At 54.3% G+C, this 22,094-nt stretch overlaps 1 protein-coding gene across 5 annotated transcripts in view; it reads right to left on the bottom strand.

Moving 5' to 3' along the window:
* Positions 1–22,094, bottom strand: part of DOCK4 (dedicator of cytokinesis 4) — a 131,751-nt gene that overhangs the window by 25,748 nt on the left and 83,909 nt on the right. For all 5 annotated transcript variants that reach the window (XM_078860993.1, XM_078860994.1, XM_078860995.1 and 2 more), the window contains 17 exons: positions 19,930–20,055; positions 16,296–16,420; positions 15,358–15,520; positions 13,967–14,073; positions 13,361–13,538; positions 11,811–11,908; positions 11,278–11,361; positions 10,599–10,699; positions 9,202–9,283; positions 8,238–8,408; positions 7,227–7,419; positions 6,533–6,660; positions 5,579–5,803; positions 4,352–4,450; positions 3,008–3,102; positions 1,309–1,384; positions 327–427 (listed from right to left, as the gene is read on the bottom strand). In XM_078860993.1, the coding sequence (XP_078717119.1) occupies positions 327–427; positions 1,309–1,384; positions 3,008–3,102; positions 4,352–4,450; positions 5,579–5,803; positions 6,533–6,660; positions 7,227–7,419; positions 8,238–8,408; positions 9,202–9,283; positions 10,599–10,699; positions 11,278–11,361; positions 11,811–11,908; positions 13,361–13,538; positions 13,967–14,073; positions 15,358–15,520; positions 16,296–16,420; positions 19,930–20,055 (2,152 nt within the window). The remainder of the gene's footprint in view (positions 1–326; positions 428–1,308; positions 1,385–3,007; positions 3,103–4,351; positions 4,451–5,578; positions 5,804–6,532; positions 6,661–7,226; positions 7,420–8,237; positions 8,409–9,201; positions 9,284–10,598; positions 10,700–11,277; positions 11,362–11,810; positions 11,909–13,360; positions 13,539–13,966; positions 14,074–15,357; positions 15,521–16,295; positions 16,421–19,929; positions 20,056–22,094) is intronic.

Below are 22,094 nucleotides of genomic sequence, written 5' to 3'. Positions count from 1 at the left end.
CTGTTTGAGCTATCGGCAGAAGGTTTGTGACACCTGTTTAAGTAACGTGGGAGTATCTGCGTGTTTGCACGCGCCCACTTATTTATTCCCTAGGTCGACTCAGCCTCAATGAGTACCTGATGCGGTGTGAAAACATCATTTCTGGGGAGACAAAGGCGACCAGGCGTGGTGCTGGCCACCCACCCCCTCGTGTGCCGTGCCGGCCTTCATAGGTGCTGCTCGCTAACAGCACTTGCACCAACAGTCTGTTAAGGCTACGCGGGGCATCTTTGTCTTTGAGTGCGCGTGTGCCCCTTTGCATTCGTCGCTGTCGGGTGATGTCCTACCGATCCATGATCTTCTGGCGCTTGGCCATGGTGAAGGCCTCCAGCTGCATGCTCGGCTGGTTGATGAACATCACAGCCAGATTGAAATAGGAGCTCCACACCTGCCGGGCAGAGGGCATCGGCGATACGGCACGGCGTGACTCGGCACGGGAAAACCGTTTACAACAGTATGCCACACAGAGCACCCTAAACCACGTGATTTGACACTGTATACCTAATACACATGTATATATAACACAGAGTGCGCTATAGAATGTAACTTGACATGATATACCCTACACAGCGTTATACCACACAGAGTACACGATAAAACGTGAGTTAATGTGGTAGAACTGATATCATGTGATATCACGTCGCGCTTACTTGACAGTGTAATTCCGCACCAAGTTCAAGATGGTATCACTGCCAAAGCTGTCATTCGACATACTGATCCCAATACACAAGCATAGACCACCCATTGACAAGGCCTAACCCTATCGGCTATACAATTTCTGATGCAATGCCTACAAACAAAATCGCCCACAATGCCACAGATCTTGTCAAATCCTGGAAGCTAACTGGGGTTGAGCGGCGAGCGACATCCCACATCTGAACCGGTCCTGGGCACCCCCCCCCCCCCCCTTCACCAACCCGGACTGATCAGCGTTGTGAGGTATGGCCAAACATCAACAATAACATCACACAACGTACATTACCACCGTTCCAACTCGCAAACATTCCGATTGCGAGCCGCGTGCTCTGATCCGCCGCGTTGGGACAGATGAACGGTCTGTAGTCCTGTGCCCAATGGCAGATCTTTGGCTCTAAACTCCCTCCCTCATCCTGTCCGATCTGCAGATTTCCGATCTGGAGATTTCTTCTCTTGTGTCATTGTATGGTTCCCCCTTTCCATCAAGTCGCGTAACTGCTTTCCCGTGTCTCCGCCTCCACGATGCTGTGTGCAGATGCGATGACAGGCCACGGGGGTGTAAACGATGCCCACCTGAATGTCGAACTCCTCGCCAGCGAAATGGCTGTGCAGCGCGGAGGAGAGGTACTGCATGGCTGTGATGACCACGCTGGGATCGGGCAACGGAAAGAGGCATCAGCGGTCGGAAGTAACAAAAATAATAATAAACAGCTTAAATAGACGCTCCAAGCCTGGGGTTGTTTCATTCAGACTCTGTCTTCTCGACAGACCTGTTCTTCACCTGAGGACGGCTGCTTGCGTTGTGGCCGAAACGTCGTGAGAATTATTTTATTATTATTATTTTATTATTTCCATTCTACGTGACTTTACCAAAAGAACCAAGAAGAAAAATAATAAACTAAACTTTTTTTTACTTTACCAGGTAAGGCCCTCTGAGATATACAGCTCTTTTTTCAGAAGCGACCTGGCCACAAATGATAGCTCAACGAAGTGGTTTATCATGTGGAAATGTATTGCAGCCAAATACTCTAAATGCACGTTGATTGTAAACGTGGAAATAAACACCAGATGGACCCAAAGAAAAATCTACGCAACCACGGAGAGAACATGCAAACTCCAAATATACAGCAGGTGTCAGGGTCGGGATTGAACCCATGACCTCCTGTATATCAGGCGAGGTAGTTAACATCTTGCAACCGTATAGTTGCACAAGGCTATCCCTGAAGACGCTGTGTTTCACAAACAAGTACGGTCGGTCAAATAGGTGTGGGGGGCGGGAGGGGGCATGTTACAACAGGGCTAAGGAATGTGCGAATAATTTTTCTACATTTGGACCGTGACGCTGCAGCTGCTCGCCTCGTAAACGCGAACCTCGGCCACGTAATTGCCCGTTTAGAAATAGGAAAAAAAATACAAAATCAAAATCTCATCTCGACAAAGAAATAGGAAAAAAAATACAAAATCAAAATCTCATCTCGACAAAGCAAGAAAGTGTTGTAAAAAGAAAACCCAGACGGCAATTTTTTGGACCGTCACGTCGGCACACCAGAACACACACGGCGGCCACCCTTGTTCCTGAACGGCGCCACGGGCTTCACGTCCGCTGCGAAGCAGACGGCGTGTACTGCCGGTGTACTTGCGGTTCATACGCCGGCGGTATCAGCCAGGGCAGCCGCCCTGGGTCTAAACCGCGAACCTCTTGACGCTTAATGGCAAATGTGCTACCGCTCGGCCATATCGTTGCCCGTTTAGAAAGGAAAAAATGTAAAATCACATCTCGACAATGCAAGAAAGTGCTGTAAAAAATAACTCGGACAGCTATACGACCTGGCAGTAGCGGCAGCAGCAGAAGCTGCACCATGCAAGGCTGGCAACATTTTTCATTAAAACTCCAAAGAAAATAACACAGTTGTTGAGATGTTGAAACACCAAATAGGCACCTAATATAAGCCATCAAGTCTGCATTAACCACGCACGCATAACATAAATGTTTTGATGATGTACGCATTGTGCTTGAAACTGACTGGCCTACACCAGAGACAGCCGCCTTCATGGCTTTGCCTCACTGGTGCTGGAAAGCGCGGTGGGCTACGTACGGTGCGAAAGAAGTTCAACATACAAAGAACACAAACAGGTGAACAGCACAAGGACGATGCAAATGCCAAAGTATTAATAGCTCGAGTTAAGCAGACAAAGCCTTTTTCTAATTTATTTTTTGTCATCTTAACAATGGCAAAAAAAAGCATCCCATAGATTAAAATCTCCAACTCACTTGTTGGTCACCATTCGCATCAGCATCCAGTCCCGCGGGTAGATATCCTCCCGGAGTAAATAATTGAACACGGCAAAAATCTGCAGCATGAAATCCTGCAGAGAGAACATTGCATTACAGGGAGGGTACACGGGGGTGGGGGGGGGGCCCTTTTGACATTCTACTCACGTTGGAAAATCAAGAAAATCGCAATGATATTCTTGAGACCTGCCACGGGATCCTGCGGACGGCTGCACACAGCAGCACGGCTTCAATTCACCTCGTGGCGAATGTTCCGTTCCATGTGATGCAATTTATTTTTTGGACAAAACTTGCCGACGGAGGAGGCCGTCACCAAAACCGGAGCAAACCGCCAAGGCGACGCGTTTTGTCCATTTTGTGAACATGGACATCTGGTCCCATAATAATAATAATAATGTGTAATTTCCTGTAGTTTTCCATTTTAATTAATTGTATTTTTAATATATAACCCCCCATCCACCCCAATTTGTCTCGATTGCACAATCGGCATCACGTCACAAGAAGAACAACAATCCACTTGTACCTCTCCCAGAGCAGCGTGAACCCTCCGTGTTACACAGCTGCCCGCGGCAGCGGAAATCTCAGAGTTACCTCTCACATCCCTGTTAAGTGACCGCTGTTCTACAACATCACCCGCTCTGCCAATGACAGTAATGTTCATTGCGTAACAGCGAAATTGATACGTTTCATTCTCAAAATCTGAATCTCCCATTTGTGAGATCTCCCATTGTGAGATCTCCCATTGCGATATCTCCCATTGTGAGATCTCCCATTGTCAGATCTCCCATTGTGAGATCTCCCACTGTGAGATCTCCCATTTTGAGATCTCCCATTGTGAGATCTCCCATTGCGATATCTCCCATTGCGGGATCTCCCATTGTGGGATCTCCCACTGTGGGATCTCCCATTGTGAGATCTCCCATTGCGATATCTCCCATTGTGAGATCTCCCATTGTCAGATCTCCCATTGTGAGATCTCCCACTGTGAGATCTCCCATTGTGAGATCTCCCATTGTGAGATCTCCCATTGTGAGATCTCCCATTGTGAGATCTCCCATTGCGATATCTCCCATTGTGGGATCTCCCATTGTGGGATCTCCCACTGTGGGATCTCCCACTGTGAGATCTCCCACTGTGAGATCTCCCATTGTGAGATCTCCCATTGTGAGATATCCCAATGTGAGATCTCCCACTGTGAGATCTCCCATTGCGATATCTCCCATTGCGATATCTCCCATTGTGGGATCCTCAACTGTGCCGTGCATCGTGAGTTTGCGTCGTCGTTGCTGTGGCGCGCTCTCTCTGGGAGCTGGGGGCTCTCACGCGAAGGTGCTCTCGGCTGGAGAAGCTGTCGAGGAGTTGTTGGTAGTGCGTGTCCGACATCTGCCTCAGGAGCGACAGCAGGCACGACACGTACTCGCCCTGCCATACCACACGAGGCCACCGCACAGGGACACCAGGACTCGCCGTGTCACCAACACAAAATAAAAAAGATCCACCCGTGTAGCCTTTGCAGACTGTTGGAGCAAGTAGTGCTGCTCACGAGTAGCAGCACCTATGAAGCCCAGCACGGCACATGAGGGGGTGGTGGGGTGGCCAGCACCACGCACATCGCAACAGGTACTCGTTTGAGGCTGAGCCGACCTAGGGGAGGCCCATGACCGGTGCAGGTAATCATCACCAGTGTTGGCTGTGAACGGGAATCGAACTCTTGGTGCCAGGTTCGTAGTGCAGCGTAGCGTCAAACGTTACCAATACTGCTCCCCCAGTGCTTAGTGCTCGCCAACACAAAGACAAAGATCTTTATCCTTGTGTTGCCAGGCCACATGGACACTCCGATTGAGAGCACACAGACATGCCATGGCGGGTCACATGAACACACAAAGTCACCAACACAGACACGCCAAGGCAGGGCACATGAATGCATCATGTGAGGACACACAGACGCACCGTGCCACAATCACAACAAAAGCACACCCTGAAGACCCGTCCACGCCGTAGATACACAGACACAGCATGCCACAGAAACGCCACAGAAAGGCCACAACACAATCCCGCCCGACACACAGCACCATAGACACACAGACCATGCCCAGCAGATCATTTAACAAAATCAGACACCATTAATAACAAATAAATAAACCCATAACAATTCCACTAAATGCGATTCTTTAAGGAAGACGCAACCAAAAATACAAACAGCTCTTACCCAGCGAGAGACAGAGCGCACGCAATCTGTGGGGTGGGGGGCGGGGGGGGCTGCCAAACGTGAACGTGCCAAACGTGAACGTGTCAAACGAAGCGGTCAATATGGCACCCCGGTGACGTCATTATAACGTCGCTACAACGTCGCTACGACGTCGCCCCCCGCTCGGATTTAAACGCAGCAGCGGCGACGTCACTCCGGAGCGCTCGGGCGACGAGACCGACCGTCGTGGCGCGCCCACAGCTCGCGCGCCGTCGCTACCCGTCTTGCCGGCGACCCGTAGACTCCACGGCGACGTCGCCGCAGGAGAGCACTCTGGGAGCGTCGCGGCGCGGAGCACCCACCGTGATGTCCTGCGGGAGCTGCTGGGAGAGGGGGCGGCGCAGGGAGCCGTAGGCGAAGCCGAAGGCGTGGACGTGCGGGGAGATGGGGATTGCGCCGCCGGCGGTGGTGGTGGCGACGGCGTTGAGGTGGGGGGCTCGGCTCGTGAGCTCCAGCAGCACCAGGACGAGCGAGTGCAGGAGGCTGCCCACGAGCATGTCGAGCTCCTCCGACACGGGCGCGCCCTTCTGCTGGACAAAACAAAACACGAATTTGTCACCTACCGCTTGCCACCTTGCCGTCGATTCACAGGCGAGGTTCGGAGCGTTAATGCGTCTGGCTCTGTCCGTCAGGAGGTTCCTCCGTCACGTCCGTCGCGTCCCGTGCCATCCGTGCGATTTCCAGGCAGCGGTTACGACCGCAGCCATCGGTCCCTCTCTCCCAGAATGCCCTGCACGTCACGTGACATCGCCACGCTGTGTGCACAGCGCGCTCGGCCTCGTTTCAGACGAGCGGTGGCCGTAATTATTTGAGTCAACAGCAGCAGCAGCTGGACGAGACGACTGCATTACCGGTTTCATCCTCATCGTGAATCGTCAGTGTGGCGTAGCCATCATCGCCTCGTGTCTCAGGGGCTTTAGATGCACAAGCCTGCCCCGACGACTTGTGCGGACAGCTTGCCTGCCCATTGTGAACATTATAACTGCACACACTTCACTCCCTCTCGTCGTTGCTATGCCTCCCCCCACTCTCCCCCACTCACACATCCGGCTTCCTTGCCCCCACCAACGCACGCGGCCACCGACCGCCACCGCTCTCATTCGTTCCGCAGCCTGCGGGCGAATGACTCCACCGGGGGGGGGGGATGGGGGGCGGAGTGCCTAAACCGGGCCCATTGTGAACCGCGCGCCAGCGGGGGTCGGGCCGGGACGAACGCAGCGCGACCCCGTCCGGGTCCCGTTGGGTCAGTTACGCACGTCCTTGTCCCTTTTGACGAGCGAGAAGATGGTGCCGAGCACGGTGGCGCAGAGCGGCAGCTCCAGCTGGTGCTGCAGGTGCATCTGCATCGTGCGCAGCACCACGGGCAGCAGGATCCAGCGCGGTTCTGCGACGGCAACAAAAAAAAACCGACGCGGTGCGGTCACTCTCACCTGAGCGGTGTTTTTAGTTTGTTCTCCTTCACCGGCACCTCTGGTTAGCGCTGTTGGCTACGTGCGGTGCGACAGAAATTCAACATGCGTACGCACACAACAGGGTGCACGTGACATCGTGGCCACGAATCTGTTCCTCGTGTTGATCTCGCTTTTATCTAAAAAAATAAACCTTTGTCCCTTGCGTAGAGCGCTATCACCACTGGTTTATTTCTCGGCGGGCCACAGCTCAGCTGGCCGCCCCAAAAGCCTCCCCGTGGTTCCGTGTGGCACGCGGACCGCCAGTTAAAGAACCCCCGACACTACAGACTCACGCGACGTGCGTTTTTAAAAATATTTTGTCATCCGAGCTCACGGCCCCAGCTCCCTTACTGGAAGCGAGCGCCGGGTGCCAGGCGTCGTATCGCTCAGTCGCATCGCGTGCGGGGCGGGGGGGGGGGGTCGTGGGGTCGTGGGGTCGTGAGGTCGTGGGGTCGCGCATGTGGGGGCCGGGGGGGTGGCGGGTGGAAGGGGGGAGTACCGGGCGTGTGGAACAGCTGGCTCTGCGTGGTGAGCGTGACGCACTGCAGCTGGGTGGCGCGCAGCGTGGGCGCGATGCGCATCACGGGCGGCAGGCAGCCGAGCGTGTCGCGCACCAGCGTCGCCACCTCCCGCACGCTCAGCATGCGCAGCAGCTCGCCAAACAGCGCCGGGAACGAGCTCAGGAACGCCGCCTGCGCCCAAAGCAACGGGGGGAGGGGGGGGGATGCACAACGAGCGACGTTTGCGCCACGCGCGACGACATGCCCCCCACGCTTTACAAAACTCGTAGCGTGCGACCGCGGCTACAAACACAAAACCGTGGACCACGTAAACTTTTGCACTGCCCCAGTTATCACTCTGGTGGCTAAATCGCTCAGAACTGAATCTCTCTACCAATCGCTCTTCACTGGCCGTACGAAATCGCCATCGGCGCTGTAGTGCGGTAGCAGCATAGGCGCTGGTGCAAGGGGGTCAAAACAATGCGGTCGCGCATCCAATTCCGCCCTGTTCTTCGTAGCCCGGCGGCTGTGCCCCTTCCGTCCCATGGGGCGCCCGGTGCAATTGCATTGCCTGCACAATCGACGGCTACGCCACTCACCAAACCATGAACACCTTCGGGGCTCCAGAGAAGAAAAAAAACTAAAAGTGCCGATATATTACGATCGATTGTCTGTGCCCTGCACCGTAACTCCGTGAGCGCTGGAATGAGCTCATGCGCGCTTGCACGTGTTTATCTCCAAAGGCCCCGCAGGCGTGCGTGCATGCGTGCGCTCACTCACTAGTCGTGATTACTGGTGAAACGTCGAACTCGAATTGGAAATGTTGTGGATTTTCTCTCCAACACACAACCGGTGTGCTGTACTAGGAACGAATTGGCACGTTCTGTTTACATGACGTGTTGGGTGGCGGCGGGTTTAACGACGCATTCATATTTACGCGATCAAACCCAAAAGACACCTATATTATGGTGTGCGTCACTGCAACGACGACCGCGGCGGGAGGGAGAGACCTGCGTGTAGGTGACGGTGTCGGAGCCCTTGCTCTCCTGCGAGAGGCTGAACTGCACGGAGCGGAAGAAAGAGTGCACCGACTGCCGGAAGTCGCCCTCGTCCTGACCGCCCGTCGCCTGCACGAAGAGCCAGCGCGACTGCACCACGAACTTGAAGATGTACTCCAGGGACTGCAACGCGGGCACGGGGAGCGGAGGGGGGGGGGTAGACGCACAGAGATCCCCCGTATAGCCTTCAACAGACCGCTGGGGCAAGCGCTGCGAGCGAGCAGCACCTACGCAGGCCGGCACGGCACGGGAGGTGGGGTGGCCAGCGCCACGCCCGGCCGCCTTTGTCTCCCCGGTGACGATGTTTACACACCGCACCGGGGAGACACACGCATCCTGGGGAGGCTCAGGACCGGTTCAAATAATCGTCACTGGTCTTGGCGGCGGTGAGCGGGAATTGAGCTCGGGTAGCGCAACGTGCTCGCCGCTGCGCTGCCGCTCCCCGGCAGGGAGAGACGCAGAGACGGGCGACATAAGAGACAAGCGGTCGGACGGACGCTCAGAGAGAGGGGAGAGCGCGAGAGAGGCAACAAAAAGAGGCAGACAATCGAACTGGTGGACTGGTTGCCAGGCAGACAAGCAGCGAAAGGCAATCAAACATGCAGATAGACAGATAGAAATACACACACACACAAAATAAAACAAACATGCACACAGGCAATCAGATGGAGGCAGGGGGGGGACACTTAAATGGATAGATGACAGACAGACATTCAGCCCCAACGAGAGACCGATGCACCAGCAGACAGCAGAAGAGATGGAGCGACAATCAATCAAGTAGACAGACAGACAGGTGGGAAAGCTAAAAAACAGACGCGTAGGCAAACAAACATACCCACATACAAAGAGACGGCAAGACATCGTGTCTGACTTTATGAGAGATAAGAAGACACAATCGCCAGAGTGTGCAACTCACTCGGAGCATCTCCTGGATGTGATCTTGTTTCTCGGCTCCGACGGAGCGGTCCATGTACCACTGCAGGCAGCGCAGGAGCTCCCTGTTGGGACAGAAGCTCGCTCGCTCGCTCACAGGGCAAGGACTGCAATGTCTACGCTCACTCTCGTGCGTGTGTGGTGTGTGTGGTGTGTGTGTGTGTACGCGTGCAATGTGGAGCGGTGGTTTACTGGTTAGTGCTCTGCACCACGAAGCAGGTGACCCAAGTGAGATTCCAGCTCACGGCCAACACCGGTTACAATTATCCCAAACAGTCCTGGGCCTCCCCTAGGTTGACTCAGCCTCAGATGAGTACGCGTGCTATGTGGAGCGGTGGTTTACTGGTTAGTGCGCTGCACCACGAACCGGGTGACCCAAGTGAGATTCCACTCACGGCCAACACCGGTGACAATTATCCCAAACAGCCCTGGTCCTCCCCTAGGTTGACTCAGCCTCAGATGAGTACCTGGTGCGGTGTGTAAATATCGCCACTGGAGAGGGTTTGGTGCTGGCTACCCACCCCCTCGTGCCCTGCTCGCTAACAGAACTTGCCCCAATGGTCTGTTAAATGCTATATGGAGGGTCTTTGTCTGTCGTGGGTGTGTGTGTTCAATGGGGAGCGGTGGCGTAGTGGTTAGCCCATTGTGTTGCGAACCCGGCGACTCGAGTTCGAGCCCCGCTCAACATCAGCGGCAAACGCCTGAACCAGTCGAGGGATTTTCCTGGGTCGACTCGGGCTTAAATGAATAACTGGTGGCAGGGGCTTGGTGCTGGCCACACCATCCCTTCATGCCTTCACGGGGGTCTGCTGGACAGCCCTTGTATGTGTGTATGTTGAACTTGTTTCGCACCATACGTAGACAACCATGCTATACTACTAAACAATTTCAGATTTTACCAGGTAAGGCCCACTGAGCTATGTAGCTCTTTTTCAGAAGCGAGCTGGCCACAGATGATAGCTCAACGAAGTGGCTTATCGCGTGGAAATTTATAGCAGCCAAATACTATAGAATGCATGTTTCTAAACGTGGAGAAAAATCCACGTGACCACGGGGGGGGAGAGAGAGAACATGCAAACTCCAAATATACAGCCCGTGTCAGGGTCGGGATCCAACCCCGGCCTCCTGTACACCAGGCGAGGTAGTTAACATCTCGCCACCGTGCTGCCCCTAATCGCAGCCCTTGTGGCAACAGTCCACGTGGACTACACCGGCGCCGTAGTCGGAGCGTGCGGCGAGCGCGACGCGCGTGCGTGCTGCGTGTGTGCTGCGTGCTGCGTGCTGCGTGTGTGCTGCGTGCTGCGTGCTGCGTGCGTGCTGCGTGCGTGCTGCGTGCGTGCGTGCTGCGTGCGTGCTGCGTGCGTGCGTGCAGGGACCCACTTGTAGGCGAGGGCGCCGCAGAAGTGTTTCTCGATGTAGGTGTCCATGACCGGGCGGAAGTGCTCGAACCGGCTCTCGCGCACCAGGTTTATGATTTGCACCTGCGAACACAAATCGCTCCCCTTTTGAGCAAAACGAGAGCACGGTGCCAAGGAGATGTCGCGCTCAAGGCGAGCACGTGGGCCGTGAGCACCTGGGCCGCAGGCACGTGGGCCGTGAGCTCTCTTCGCCACCCTCAGCGGGCGGCGTGTTCATCTCACGGCGTGCGCTGCGCCAGCTACCCTGACCCCCTGCGATTACCCCCGAGGGCGATTATTCCACAGCTGGAACCGGTGCACCGATTGCATCCTCATTCATATCTCGAAAAAAATTATATGAAATGTGCTTGAATGTGTGTGCGTGTGTGTGTTACGGTTGTCTTTGAACTACACTTCAATTTTTCTTCTTGGTTCTTTCGGTAAAGTCACGTAGAATGGAAGTAATAAAATAATAAAAATAAAACATAATAAAATAATTCTCACGACGTTTCGGCCACAACGCAAGCAGCCGTCCTCAGGTGAAGAACGAGTCTGAATGACACGTCCTGGGCTTGGAGCGTCTATTTAAGCTGGGAGGGAGGAGGAAGAGCGCCTTGACAAAAGAATTTGCACGTCGCGTGCAATGCGAGCCGAGCGCCTACCAGGGACTGGAAGACGAGACGACTGTACTTCTCAGGGGAGTCATCCAGGATGGAGAACAGGGCGTCCAAGATGTCCTGCAGGAACTGCCAAGAGGCGAACAGGGAAACGGTGTTTAGACTCGGACATCATCTGTTCCAGTCTGGACATCATCTGTTCCTCTCGCCTGCTGCCAAGTTCACGGATTCACGGCCGAGAGTGCGCGGATCTATTGTTCCCATGTCTCGTTTACAACCGTCTCGTGCAAATATGTTTTTTGTTTTTGATTTAGTAATTCTACAATTTTCCAGCCGCACCACAAATATTTTTTGAAACATTTCAATTTCTTGTTGTTATTGTTGTTGCTGCAAACAACACAAAGCAGGAGGTCCCTGCGGAAAAGGAGCCTTGGTACTAAGTGATTCCTTTGTATTGAAGAAAAAATAATAACAATTACTGTCCTCGGTAAATACAAATGCATCGGCCCGGTACGCGGCAAAAAAAATGTGCGCATTGTGTGACTTGCTTTGTCCCCCCCCCCCCGTCTCGCTCTCACCTTGACGATTTCCCCGCTGTGCACACCCTTGAGCTGGGGCAGGATGTCAACCACGTGGTTGGAGTGCGCCTTCCAATTCAGCAGCCCAAGCAGCACGCCTAAACGGCGGACGCAACACAGAAAGAAACAAACAACACGGACGTGTTCTGCGTTTGCGATTGACCTGCTGCGTTTTAACCGCCCGGTTATGGTATGAAACTATAAACTATTTTTTTTATTTTACCAGGTAAGGCCCACTGAGCTAAATAGCTGTTTTTCAGAAGCGACCTGGCCACAAATGGTAGCTCAACAAAGTGGCTTATCGCGTGGAAATTTATAGCAGCCAAATAATCTAGACGCGTGACGTTGATTCTAAATGTGGACGAAAAAACCGGAGGACCCAGAGGAAAAGCCACACGACTACAGGGAGAACATGCAAACTCAAAATATACAACAGGCGTCAGGGTCGGGATTGAGCCCACGACCTCCAGGCGAGGTAGTTAACATCTCCTAGCCACCCCTGTCTGGCTGCTGACTTCCAGATGTTTCTGTGGTTCCCCAGCAATTGTGAGGTCTTTGTTCCTGCTGCCAGCGTTGCTCCTACACTCTGCTTTGTGACAGGAGGATAGCTGCCTCCCGGCTGCCCAGTGGCGTCTTTTACGAGACGCCGCACAGACAAAGTTCCCCACTCCCCCATATAGCTCACATGGAACGTCGTGGCAAGTGGTGTTCGGAAGGACCTGGTGTGGCCAGTGCCCTACGTGGCCAGCTTTGTCTCCACAGGACTGATGCTTATCCACTTCACACACGGCACTCGGCACTTATTTAATGACGAGTTGACCGAGGGCAAGTGCAGGACAGATTCCGATATCCCTAACGTCTGATGTTAGCCGTGTTCCTGACTCGAACCCAAATTGCCCAAGTTCGCCGAAGGCTGTTGGCGAGCAACTATAAAGGCCGGCATGGCACATGAGGAGGTGGTACAACCCAGCAACGTGGCCCGGCCACCTTTGTCTCCCCCAAAGCTGATGTTTACACACTGCAGCAGGTGCTCATTTAAAGGGGGGGGCTGCGCCGACCCAGGGGAGGGGGCCCGGGACCGGTTCCAGATATCCGTCGCCGGTGTCGGAGGTCGTGGAGCGGGGGAAGGGCCTCGGGTTGCCGAGTTCGCGACGCAGCGCGCTCACCGCTGCGCCACCCGCTCCCCGCTAAGTCGCGCACGCACGCGTATACAGGCAAGCACTCACGCACGCAAAGACAAAGATACCCCGTATAGCCCAAACAGGCTGTTGGGGCAAGTGCTGTTGTTAGCGAACACCTATGAAGGCCGACACGTCGCAGGAGGGGATGGGCTGCCAGCACCACGCCCGGCCGCCTTTATCTCCCCAGTGGCGATGTTTACACACCGCACCAGGTACTGATTTGAGGCCGAGTCGACCTAGGGGAGGCCCGGGAACGGTTCAGATAATCGTAACTATGGTCGCCGGGTTCGTAGCGCGGGGCGGGCTAACCGCTACTACGCCGCCGCTCCCCCACGACGCACGCACACGCGCACACACAAGCGTACGCACTGTTCTGCGTGAGCTTGCTGGAGCAGAGCAGCGTGGAGATCCAGAAGGTCTCGCGCTGGCTGCGCTGGAAGGGCCCGTTCTGCAGCACGGAGGGGCTGGGCACACTCTTCTGGTAGTCCTTGGAGCTGTGCAGGCCCAGGTAGTTGGCGTAGGCCGACAGGTCCGTGTACTCCTCGCACTGCGGCGCCCCGCGCACAGAGTCGGCAGACAGCACGCAACTCACGTCACGGACGCGGGGTGGAGAGTCCAATTCCGTCATGAAAATGTTTAAATGTCGCGTTTGTTGTCGGTTATCCCTCGTTGTACAGCGACTCAACGTAGGCAAAGTCGCTCGAACGCGAATTTGATATAGCAAGACAGCTGCTGGCCCTTGTATTGTGAGAGATTCTCAGTAGTGCCACCTCAGCGCTCCGACCCGGCCATCTCAAGCAACGAAACATTAAGCTGGCGACCCGGGGGTCACCGCAGCGCTCGCACGAGTGGGCACAGCGGACTCTCCGACTCCGCGTTAGCGAGAGCAGCGCAGCGGCCGGGATGCCCGCGGGACGCCCATGGTGACGTCCGTGTGACGTCCGTACGGTGCCCGTGTCCCCGTGCCGCGGTCACCTTGTAGACGTAGAGTTCGTGCGTGGCGTCCGCCAGGGTGCTGCCGTCTTCGTTCATGAGCGGCGTGAACGCGAAGCCGAACAGCTTCCGCTCTGCCTTGTCCTTGGCTGCTCCGCCGCACCGAGCACACAGGACATAGACAACGTTACCCCCCCCCCAGCAGTTGTTTGCGACTAAAACGCAAATGTGACACTCAGTATCTCAACGGTTCTGGCTCAGCATCTGTGACCTGCGAATCATCCAGCTACCTGCAAAGGGGGGCCGCGGTGGCGGGATGTTAACTACCTCGCCTGGTATACAGGAGGTCGTGAGTTTGATCCCCACCCTGATGCCTGCTGTATATTTGGAGTTTGCATGTCCTTTCCGTGGTCACGTGGAATTTTCTCCAGGTCCACCGGTTTCTCCCTCCACATTTATAATCAACACGCGTTTAGAGCATTTGGCTGCGATACATTTCCACGTGATAAGCCACTTCTTTGAGATATCATTTGTGGCCAAGTCGCTTCTGAAAAGGAGCTGTATAGCTCAGTGGGCCTTACTTGATAAAGTAAATAAAAATCAGTTTAGTTTTAGTTTAAATTTCATCGCTCCATCTCCGTGGTAGTCGGAACCTTCCTTTGACCGCCATTCGGTCTCACAAAGCGCCCGGCCCAAGCCCACTTTCTTTGCTGAACAGTCAACGTGATTGCCTCTAACTTGCGTCTCTAACCGTGTCGGTTGTGGTCAGTGCAGGTTGGAGAGGTGGGGCAATCGACCAGGATCAGCTCAAATATCGTGCACGAAGTTAATAAAAACAGTAATAGTGATGAGGATGATATTGTCAGAATCAGATTATGTATTTATACCGGAGGAATCCGATGAGCTATAAACCTCTTTTTTATAGAAATCCAGGCGGGCAGGTAAGAAGGAGTGCAGAGTATAGGAAAGGAAAAAAATCACCAAAAAACATACAAATAAAACGAAACTTACTTTTCACAAGTGACCTGGCCACAAATGATAGCTCAGCAATGTGGCTTATCATGTGGCAATATATAGCAGCAAAATAATCCAAATAATAACACAGCAACTGGAGCGGTGATCGACGAAGACAATGATGACGATGATGACGTTGACGGTGTTGGTGGTGGCGGTAGTAGCGGTAATGGTGGCGGTGACGGCAGCGGTGATGGCGGCGGTAACAGTGACGGTGACGCCGGCGGTGATGATGGCGGTGACGGCGGCGGTGATGATGGCGGTGATGATGGCGGTGACGATGACGGTGACGGTGGCGGTGGCGGTGATGATGGCGGTGACGATGGCGGTGATGATGGCGGTGACGATGACTGTGACGGTGGCGGTGATGATGGCGGTGACGATGGCGGTGACGGCGCCGGGCAGTGCGCAGGCCTCACTGGAGCAGTGGCGGAACTCGAAGCGGATGTGCGCTCCGCGGAAGCGGTTGACGGCGAGCGGCAGGCGGAGCGCCTCTCCCCAGCGCGGGACGTTGTTGTGGTAGAGCACCAGCGAGCGGAACTCGGGGACGTGGCCGTCCCCGCAGCCGGGGCTCACGCAGTCCTGCGGGCGGCGCGGCGCGGCGACGTCGTCACCATCGGCGGCATCGCAATTGTTCACCCCTTTCCCGGTCCGACGACTTACGTGTATGTCGTCAGTTTTTCTTACGATTCCACTCCATCGTACGTGGACGTCAATCGGAACCGGAAGTAAAAGTGAAATAAAATAACTTTGTCGGGACCGCATGTGCCCACGTTGAACTTCTTTCGCACCGTGCGTAGCCAACCATGCTAATCGGAGGTGCGGGGGAAGGACAACAAACTAAACGCAAAAAAGCAGTTCAGTTTGGCACCAGAGTGCGGTCGTGTCGTGGCAGTTCTCTGCGGCGAGTACGATGTCTTTGAAATCAATGGCGAATAGGCCTCTCTAAATAAAATTGACGCTAACCGCTTCCGCGTTCCGAGATTCGGAACGGGAAAGGGTGAATAAAGCCATGCTCAGCATTATCATTAGCAGCGGCATGGCGATATCATTGTATACACGTGTGAATTTTTTCTCCCTATAAAACTACGCGGTGTTATTGACGAATATGTTGAGTGTTTTGTAAACAAAAGATATTTCCTCATTGAAAAAGCTATTGCAGCTTGGCCATTAACACTGCATCATCATCATTATTTTCAGTAGCAGTATCGTCATCACCAGCAGCAACGTCATCAGAATAACCATCATCATCAATAGCACCATCATTATAAGCATCATAATTATTAGCAAAAGCATAATCATCGGTATCATCATCATCATCAGCGGCAGCAGCATCGTGACGATCACCATCGCTCACCGTCACCACCTCGCCCTCTCCGTCCACCACCACCATGGTGACCTCCACGTTCTTCTGCACCGTCTTGCCGCCCCTCTCGAACTCGCCGCGTTCCAGCGTCACGTAGAGCTCGTTGCGCATGTCGCCTGCTCTCGGTCGAGACAAATACGGCTCCGTCACGGAGCGCCTCGCTCGCACGCACGCTCGCTCGCGCGCACGCACGCATGCTCGCATGCACGCACGCACGCAGGCACACACGCGTCACTGGTGTAGGGTCGAGAGTGCAGGCGGTGAAACTGCACCGGGCCCCCAAGGGTCGGAGGGTGGGGGGCCCAGGCGGCGGGCTACGAAGCGCAGGGAAATTGGACAAGGAAGGCCCTCCCCCGCCCCCCACCCCCCTGGCAACCCCCCCCCATCCCCACCCATCCACCCCTCTCATTCCCTACACCAGGGGCCCAATGCCAACCACGTGACCCCACACAGGAGCATGCACAGCTCTTTTTGTAAATCTACTGCTGGATGAGGCCCTCCCCAAGCCATGAGTCTCGTATTGAGATGGGGGGGGTGGGTTATTTGACCATACTTCACTACATTAGTTAGCGAGGGGGTTGAGCGTAGACGCGAGGACATATAAGTACGGTACGACAGCCTGGTATTGCCTGGTATTGCCTAGTATTGCCTGGTATTGCCTAGTATTGCCTGGTATTGCCTGGTATTGCCTGGTATTGCCTGGTATTGCCTGGTATTGCCTAGTATTGCGTGGTATTGCCTGGTATTGCCTGGTATTGCCTAGTATTGCCTGGTATTGCCTGGTATTGCCTGGTATTGCCTAGTATTGCCTGGTATTGCCTAGTATTGCCTGGTATTGCCTGGTATTGCCTGGTATTGCCTAGTATTGCCTGGTATTGCCTGGTATTGCCTGGTATTGCCTGGTATTGCCTGGTATTGCCTGGTATTGCCTGGTATTGCCCGCGGTGACCTCTGCCGAGAAGGTAATCCTGTAAACCGACTTGTGTGCCTGTACCAAACCGACTCCCTCTCCCCTGTTCCAGTCCAACCTACAGACCTCCCTCCTTCCCCAGCCCCACGATACACGCGTACGCTGAACTTCTTTTGCACCGTACGTAGCCAACCGTACCCCACGTGCATCGGGACCAGAATCCTCACTTAGAACCGGAGGAGGAATCCGATGAGCTACGAAGCCCTTTTTCACAGATGTCCACGGTGTGGTTCGGGTCAGCGACACGGTGCCTTGAGGCGCGACCGCACTCGCACACTCCGCTGTGCGTCCGCATCGCGCCGCACCGTGGCCGCCCCTACGGATGAGCCTTGACCACGTGGAGGGGACGCGATGACACCGGCTCGTGTGCAGGAGCGAGACGGACGGTTGCATCGCGAGTCCGCGACAGATGGCGATGGCTCGAGCATGGCTGATGATAACGATGATGATTAAATGTACGTGATTTAAAGCTTTCGTGACTGCAGGGATTCATATTCTTGGTTCTTTCGGTAAAGTCACGTAGAAGGGAAATAAATAAATAATATTAATATAAAACAATACAAATTATCACGACGTTTCGACTGCAACACAAGCAATCATCAACAGGTGTGAAATCCACAGCAAGAAAATTTGAAAAAAGTGAGAATTTTTATTGTTTAATATTTATATTATTTTATTATTTCCCTTCTACGTGACTTTACCGAAAGAACCAAGAATATAAATGCACGTGAATTATATTTCGCGTTGGCCGGAAAACCTTCACGATTTTCCGGACGGATTTTGACCGGCGAGGTCGGTTGGAGTCGCTACACGGGGGGAGTGCCGGCCTGGCAAACGTGCGTTGACGACCAACGCCTGTAGATCACAACCGCCGTCATCGTCACCACCGTCATCGCCGCCAACGATCACGACTGCGACAATGTCGGCAGCAACGCCGATGACGGTGGCGACGGCGGCAGCTAACACCACCTTCGGTTCAATTTAGCGCGACGTTTGCAGGACGGACTGCGGCGGACGATCACGGCTGTCGCGCGGTCGCACACGAGACAGACAGACGGACAATTGTGTCGACCAGCCGGCGAGAGGCCGGCCCCCCGGACCGCCGCCTCTCAGCGCTTCAGGTGGCCACGGCGACGGACGCACAGCGGCTTCGCGGATTGGAAAGGCCCCGGCCCCCCCCCCGCCCCCCCCCCCCGGCCCTCCCCCGCTCCCCCCCGCCCCCTCTTCACCGTGTGCGCGCGGCTAATTATGAGCCCGGCGTCATTAGCGCAGCTATTAAACGTCCGCTGCGTGCGCCTAACAAGGCGCGCGGCGTGATGCGGCGGCGGACAGCGAAGCTCCGAGCACTCGCACAACAAAGGGAATGGCTAATGACCGCTGAGTGTAGGGATTATTTTTTTTATCAAAGACATTTTTCTTTTTTAAACAAAATTATATATATATATAAAACGAGAGCGACACTTGAAAAGGAGTCGACTGTTAAAAAATAAAATAAAAACGAGTCGAGGCTAAAAAAAAAAAAAGAGGGACACGTCGACTGAAGGGCAGCCGATAAATAAACTTGAAAGCGGCGCTCCTCTGTGAAGCTTCGTCTGCGACTGCGGCTGCGGCTACGCACGACGCCGTCGCGATGGCCCGCGGCGCCGCGTCCGGGGCCAAGGGACGGGCGCGGCACGGACCGCCACCCGGGGGGCCGCGCGGGGGAGCTGGATGCGACGAGGGTCATCGAGCGTCACCACGTTAGCGCTCCCCCTGAGACACCCACGGCTGGCTCAAGGAAGGTCGGGTTCTGATTAGGACGGCTGCGACTATTGTTATTCTGCCGGGTAAGGCCCACTGAGCTGCACAGCTCTAGTTTCAGAAGTGACCTTGCCACATGTAATGATAGCTCAAACGGAACAAATAATCTAAACGTGTGATGTTGATTCTAAATGCGGAGGGAAAAATCGGAGGAAAATACAGCACGGCCACGGTGAGAGAGACGTGCAAACTCCAAATATGCAGGGTTGGAATTGATGAATCCACGACCTCCTGTGCAGCAGGCGAGGTCGTTAACATCTCGCCACCGTGGCACCCTGTGCGCAGACGTGGGGGTGATCGTGTGGTTCAGAGGTTCTAGAGCGACGAGCTGGTACCGCTGAAATATTCCTGGGTTCGTATCCAGGTTTCATCCGCACCGTGATTAAACCAGATTCTCAAGTTGTGACGAGTTGATGGTCCCATCCTGGTCACCAATGAATGCACAAATAAAAACGATAACCTTAAATTTGGTTCTGCACTTAATTTGGCTAAATTCCAGCTTTGATGACAAATACAAATGATTTTCAGATGGGTTTCGTTGTCCTACGATGTCAACTTATCTCTGCGGCAGGGCAGGTGGGAAACGCCACCCACAACGGTGTGGACCAGAGGTTACTTGAAAGAATCTCAGAAGCAGTTCTGTGGTATCCGCTTCCCGTGGGCCGTTCATTTCATCGGCCGACACCTGTTCGCTCCATAAGCACTCACCGCGTTGCTGTTACCACGCATTCGGACAAGTGCTGGCACAGACTGACCACCGACCTCCGAACTGATGGACCACTGATGTATGCATGCATGTACGTTGAACTTCTGTCGCACCGTACGCAGCCAACCGTGCACGTCGGACGGGCTGACCTGGCATGATGACCTCCGCCGCGCCGAGCTTGCGCGCGATCGAGACCCCGCGACCCAGCGCCAGCGGGTTCTCCCGGCGCACCACTTCCATGTCCCCGTGGAAGAGCTGCAGGGACACCAGCAGGCCTGGCCATGGGAGGCACCCGACAGGTCACGAGGTCACGCATCAGAAGAAACGTTAAACTAAACTAAAATCAAATGAAACTATTTTTTATTTTACAATGTAAGGCCCACTGAGCTGTACGGCTCTTTTTCAGAAGTGACCTGGCCACACGCAATGATAGCGGCTCATCATCACGTGGAAATCTATAGCAGACAAATACTCTAAACGCTTGATGTTGATTATAAATATGGAGGGGGGAAAACCGGAGGACCCGGAGAAAAATCCACGTGGCCATGGGGAGAGAGAGAGAGAGAATATGCACACTCCAAAAATACAGGCGTCTGGGTTGGGATCGAACCGACAACCTCCTGTATACCAGGCAAGGGAGTTAACATCTCACCCTGTCATGGGGTTACTCTGTCATGGGGTTACAAGTCAAAGAGTCTCCCGGCTTCATCGAGCAATGTGCATGGACATCATCTCCGTTGAGGGCGACGAGTCATCATCAGCTACTCGTGTTTCACCAACCGAGTTGGTGAGAAAGGGGGGGCGGAGAGGGAAGAGGACCCGAAAACGGTTAAGATATAATTCACCACTGATGTTGACCGTGGCTGGGAATTTAATCCGGGTCACTGGCTTTAGAGCGAAGTGTGCTAACCGCTGCGCCACCACTCTACCCCGTTGGGAAAGTTAACTTATATAACCGAGTTGCTTGACAATGGAATAACATTGGACCACGAGGTAGCGAGGGGGTGGTGTACGCAACTGCGCCATGAAGACTGCAGATTTGTGAGCGCTAATTTACTGCTAAGGTGAAATTCAGTTTTCAGAATTCGTAACGACTTTAAATAAAAACAAATCAATTTCTGTCAAGTGTATTTACTTCTTCTCCTTCTCTAACAGAACATGTGCCCGCGTTTGATTAAATACAATGAGTAGCTGTGCACGGTTTGTTTCTGTCCCCTGATAGGAGTTGTAAGCGGTAATTAAAACCCACATCACAAGGACACGGACTCCACAAACGCGAAGCGCGCAGATGGCGAGCCATCGCCGTTCAAGCCTCCCACGCCGCACCGGTGTTCAAACCCACAAGGGCACGCGAGAACCCTCATCGTCACCATCGTCTTCATTACAGCCATGACTCATCCACTGCTGGATGAAGGATGCCCCCCCCCCCACCCCTGCCAACTTGCCCCCCAAGCTGTCGCCGTCTCTCACGTGCTCGCGACGCGACAGCCGCCCGCCCGGCACCCTCGCGCACGAGCTCACTTCATGGCTCCATCTCCGTCGTGGTCGTCCTCATTCGGCGTGCGCCCTCCTTTGACTGCCATTCCGTCACTCGCAAAGTGTCCTGCCCAAGCCCACTTACTTCTCTGAACGGTCGCTGTGGTGTCTCTTCAGTTGTGTTTGTTCTCTTAGCCACGTGCACTCCTCTCCCCGTCTCTCAGTGTCATCCCAAAGCGTGCTTCTCGGCACGAGTCTGTGTGCCCTCTTCAGCTTGGGTTCCATTTTCCCCACCGATGTTCGCGTTTCTGATCTTTATCTCGTCGCAATCTCTCCATGGCATCTCCGCCACCTCTTCTCGCCTCTCTCGTGCACTTCGTTCCCGTTCTCTCGCTCTCTCTCGCTCTCTCGGTCCCTCGTTCCCCTGTGCCCAATCTCGTTTCCGATCCTTCTCACTCCTGGCACCCCTCCACTGGAATTAGTTTCTCCTGTACATTGAGCAGCACTGCCCATAGACTCAACACTGCCCATAGACTCAACACTGCCCATAGACTCAACACTGCCCATAGACCAGGGGTCGGCAACCAAAATAACAAGAAGAGCCATTTCTTTCCAATTCGGTACAAAATTCAGTATTTCAAGAGCCGCAATGCATCTGAGTACATACTGTACATACGTACATATTGTCAAGAAGCGGCCCGTAAAGAGCCGCATGCGGCTCCGGAGCCGTAGGTTGCCGACCCCTGCCATAGACTCAACACCGCCCATAGACTCAACACCGCCCACAGACTCAACACCGCCCACAGACTCAACACCGCCCACAGACTCAACACCGCCC

The sequence above is a fragment of the Lampetra fluviatilis genome, chromosome 11 (genome assembly GCF_964198595.1).
Source record: "Lampetra fluviatilis chromosome 11, kcLamFluv1.1, whole genome shotgun sequence".
NCBI classification, from domain to species: Eukaryota; Metazoa; Chordata; class Hyperoartia; order Petromyzontiformes; family Petromyzontidae; genus Lampetra; species Lampetra fluviatilis.
This window is presented reverse-complemented; position numbering and strand designations above follow the sequence as displayed.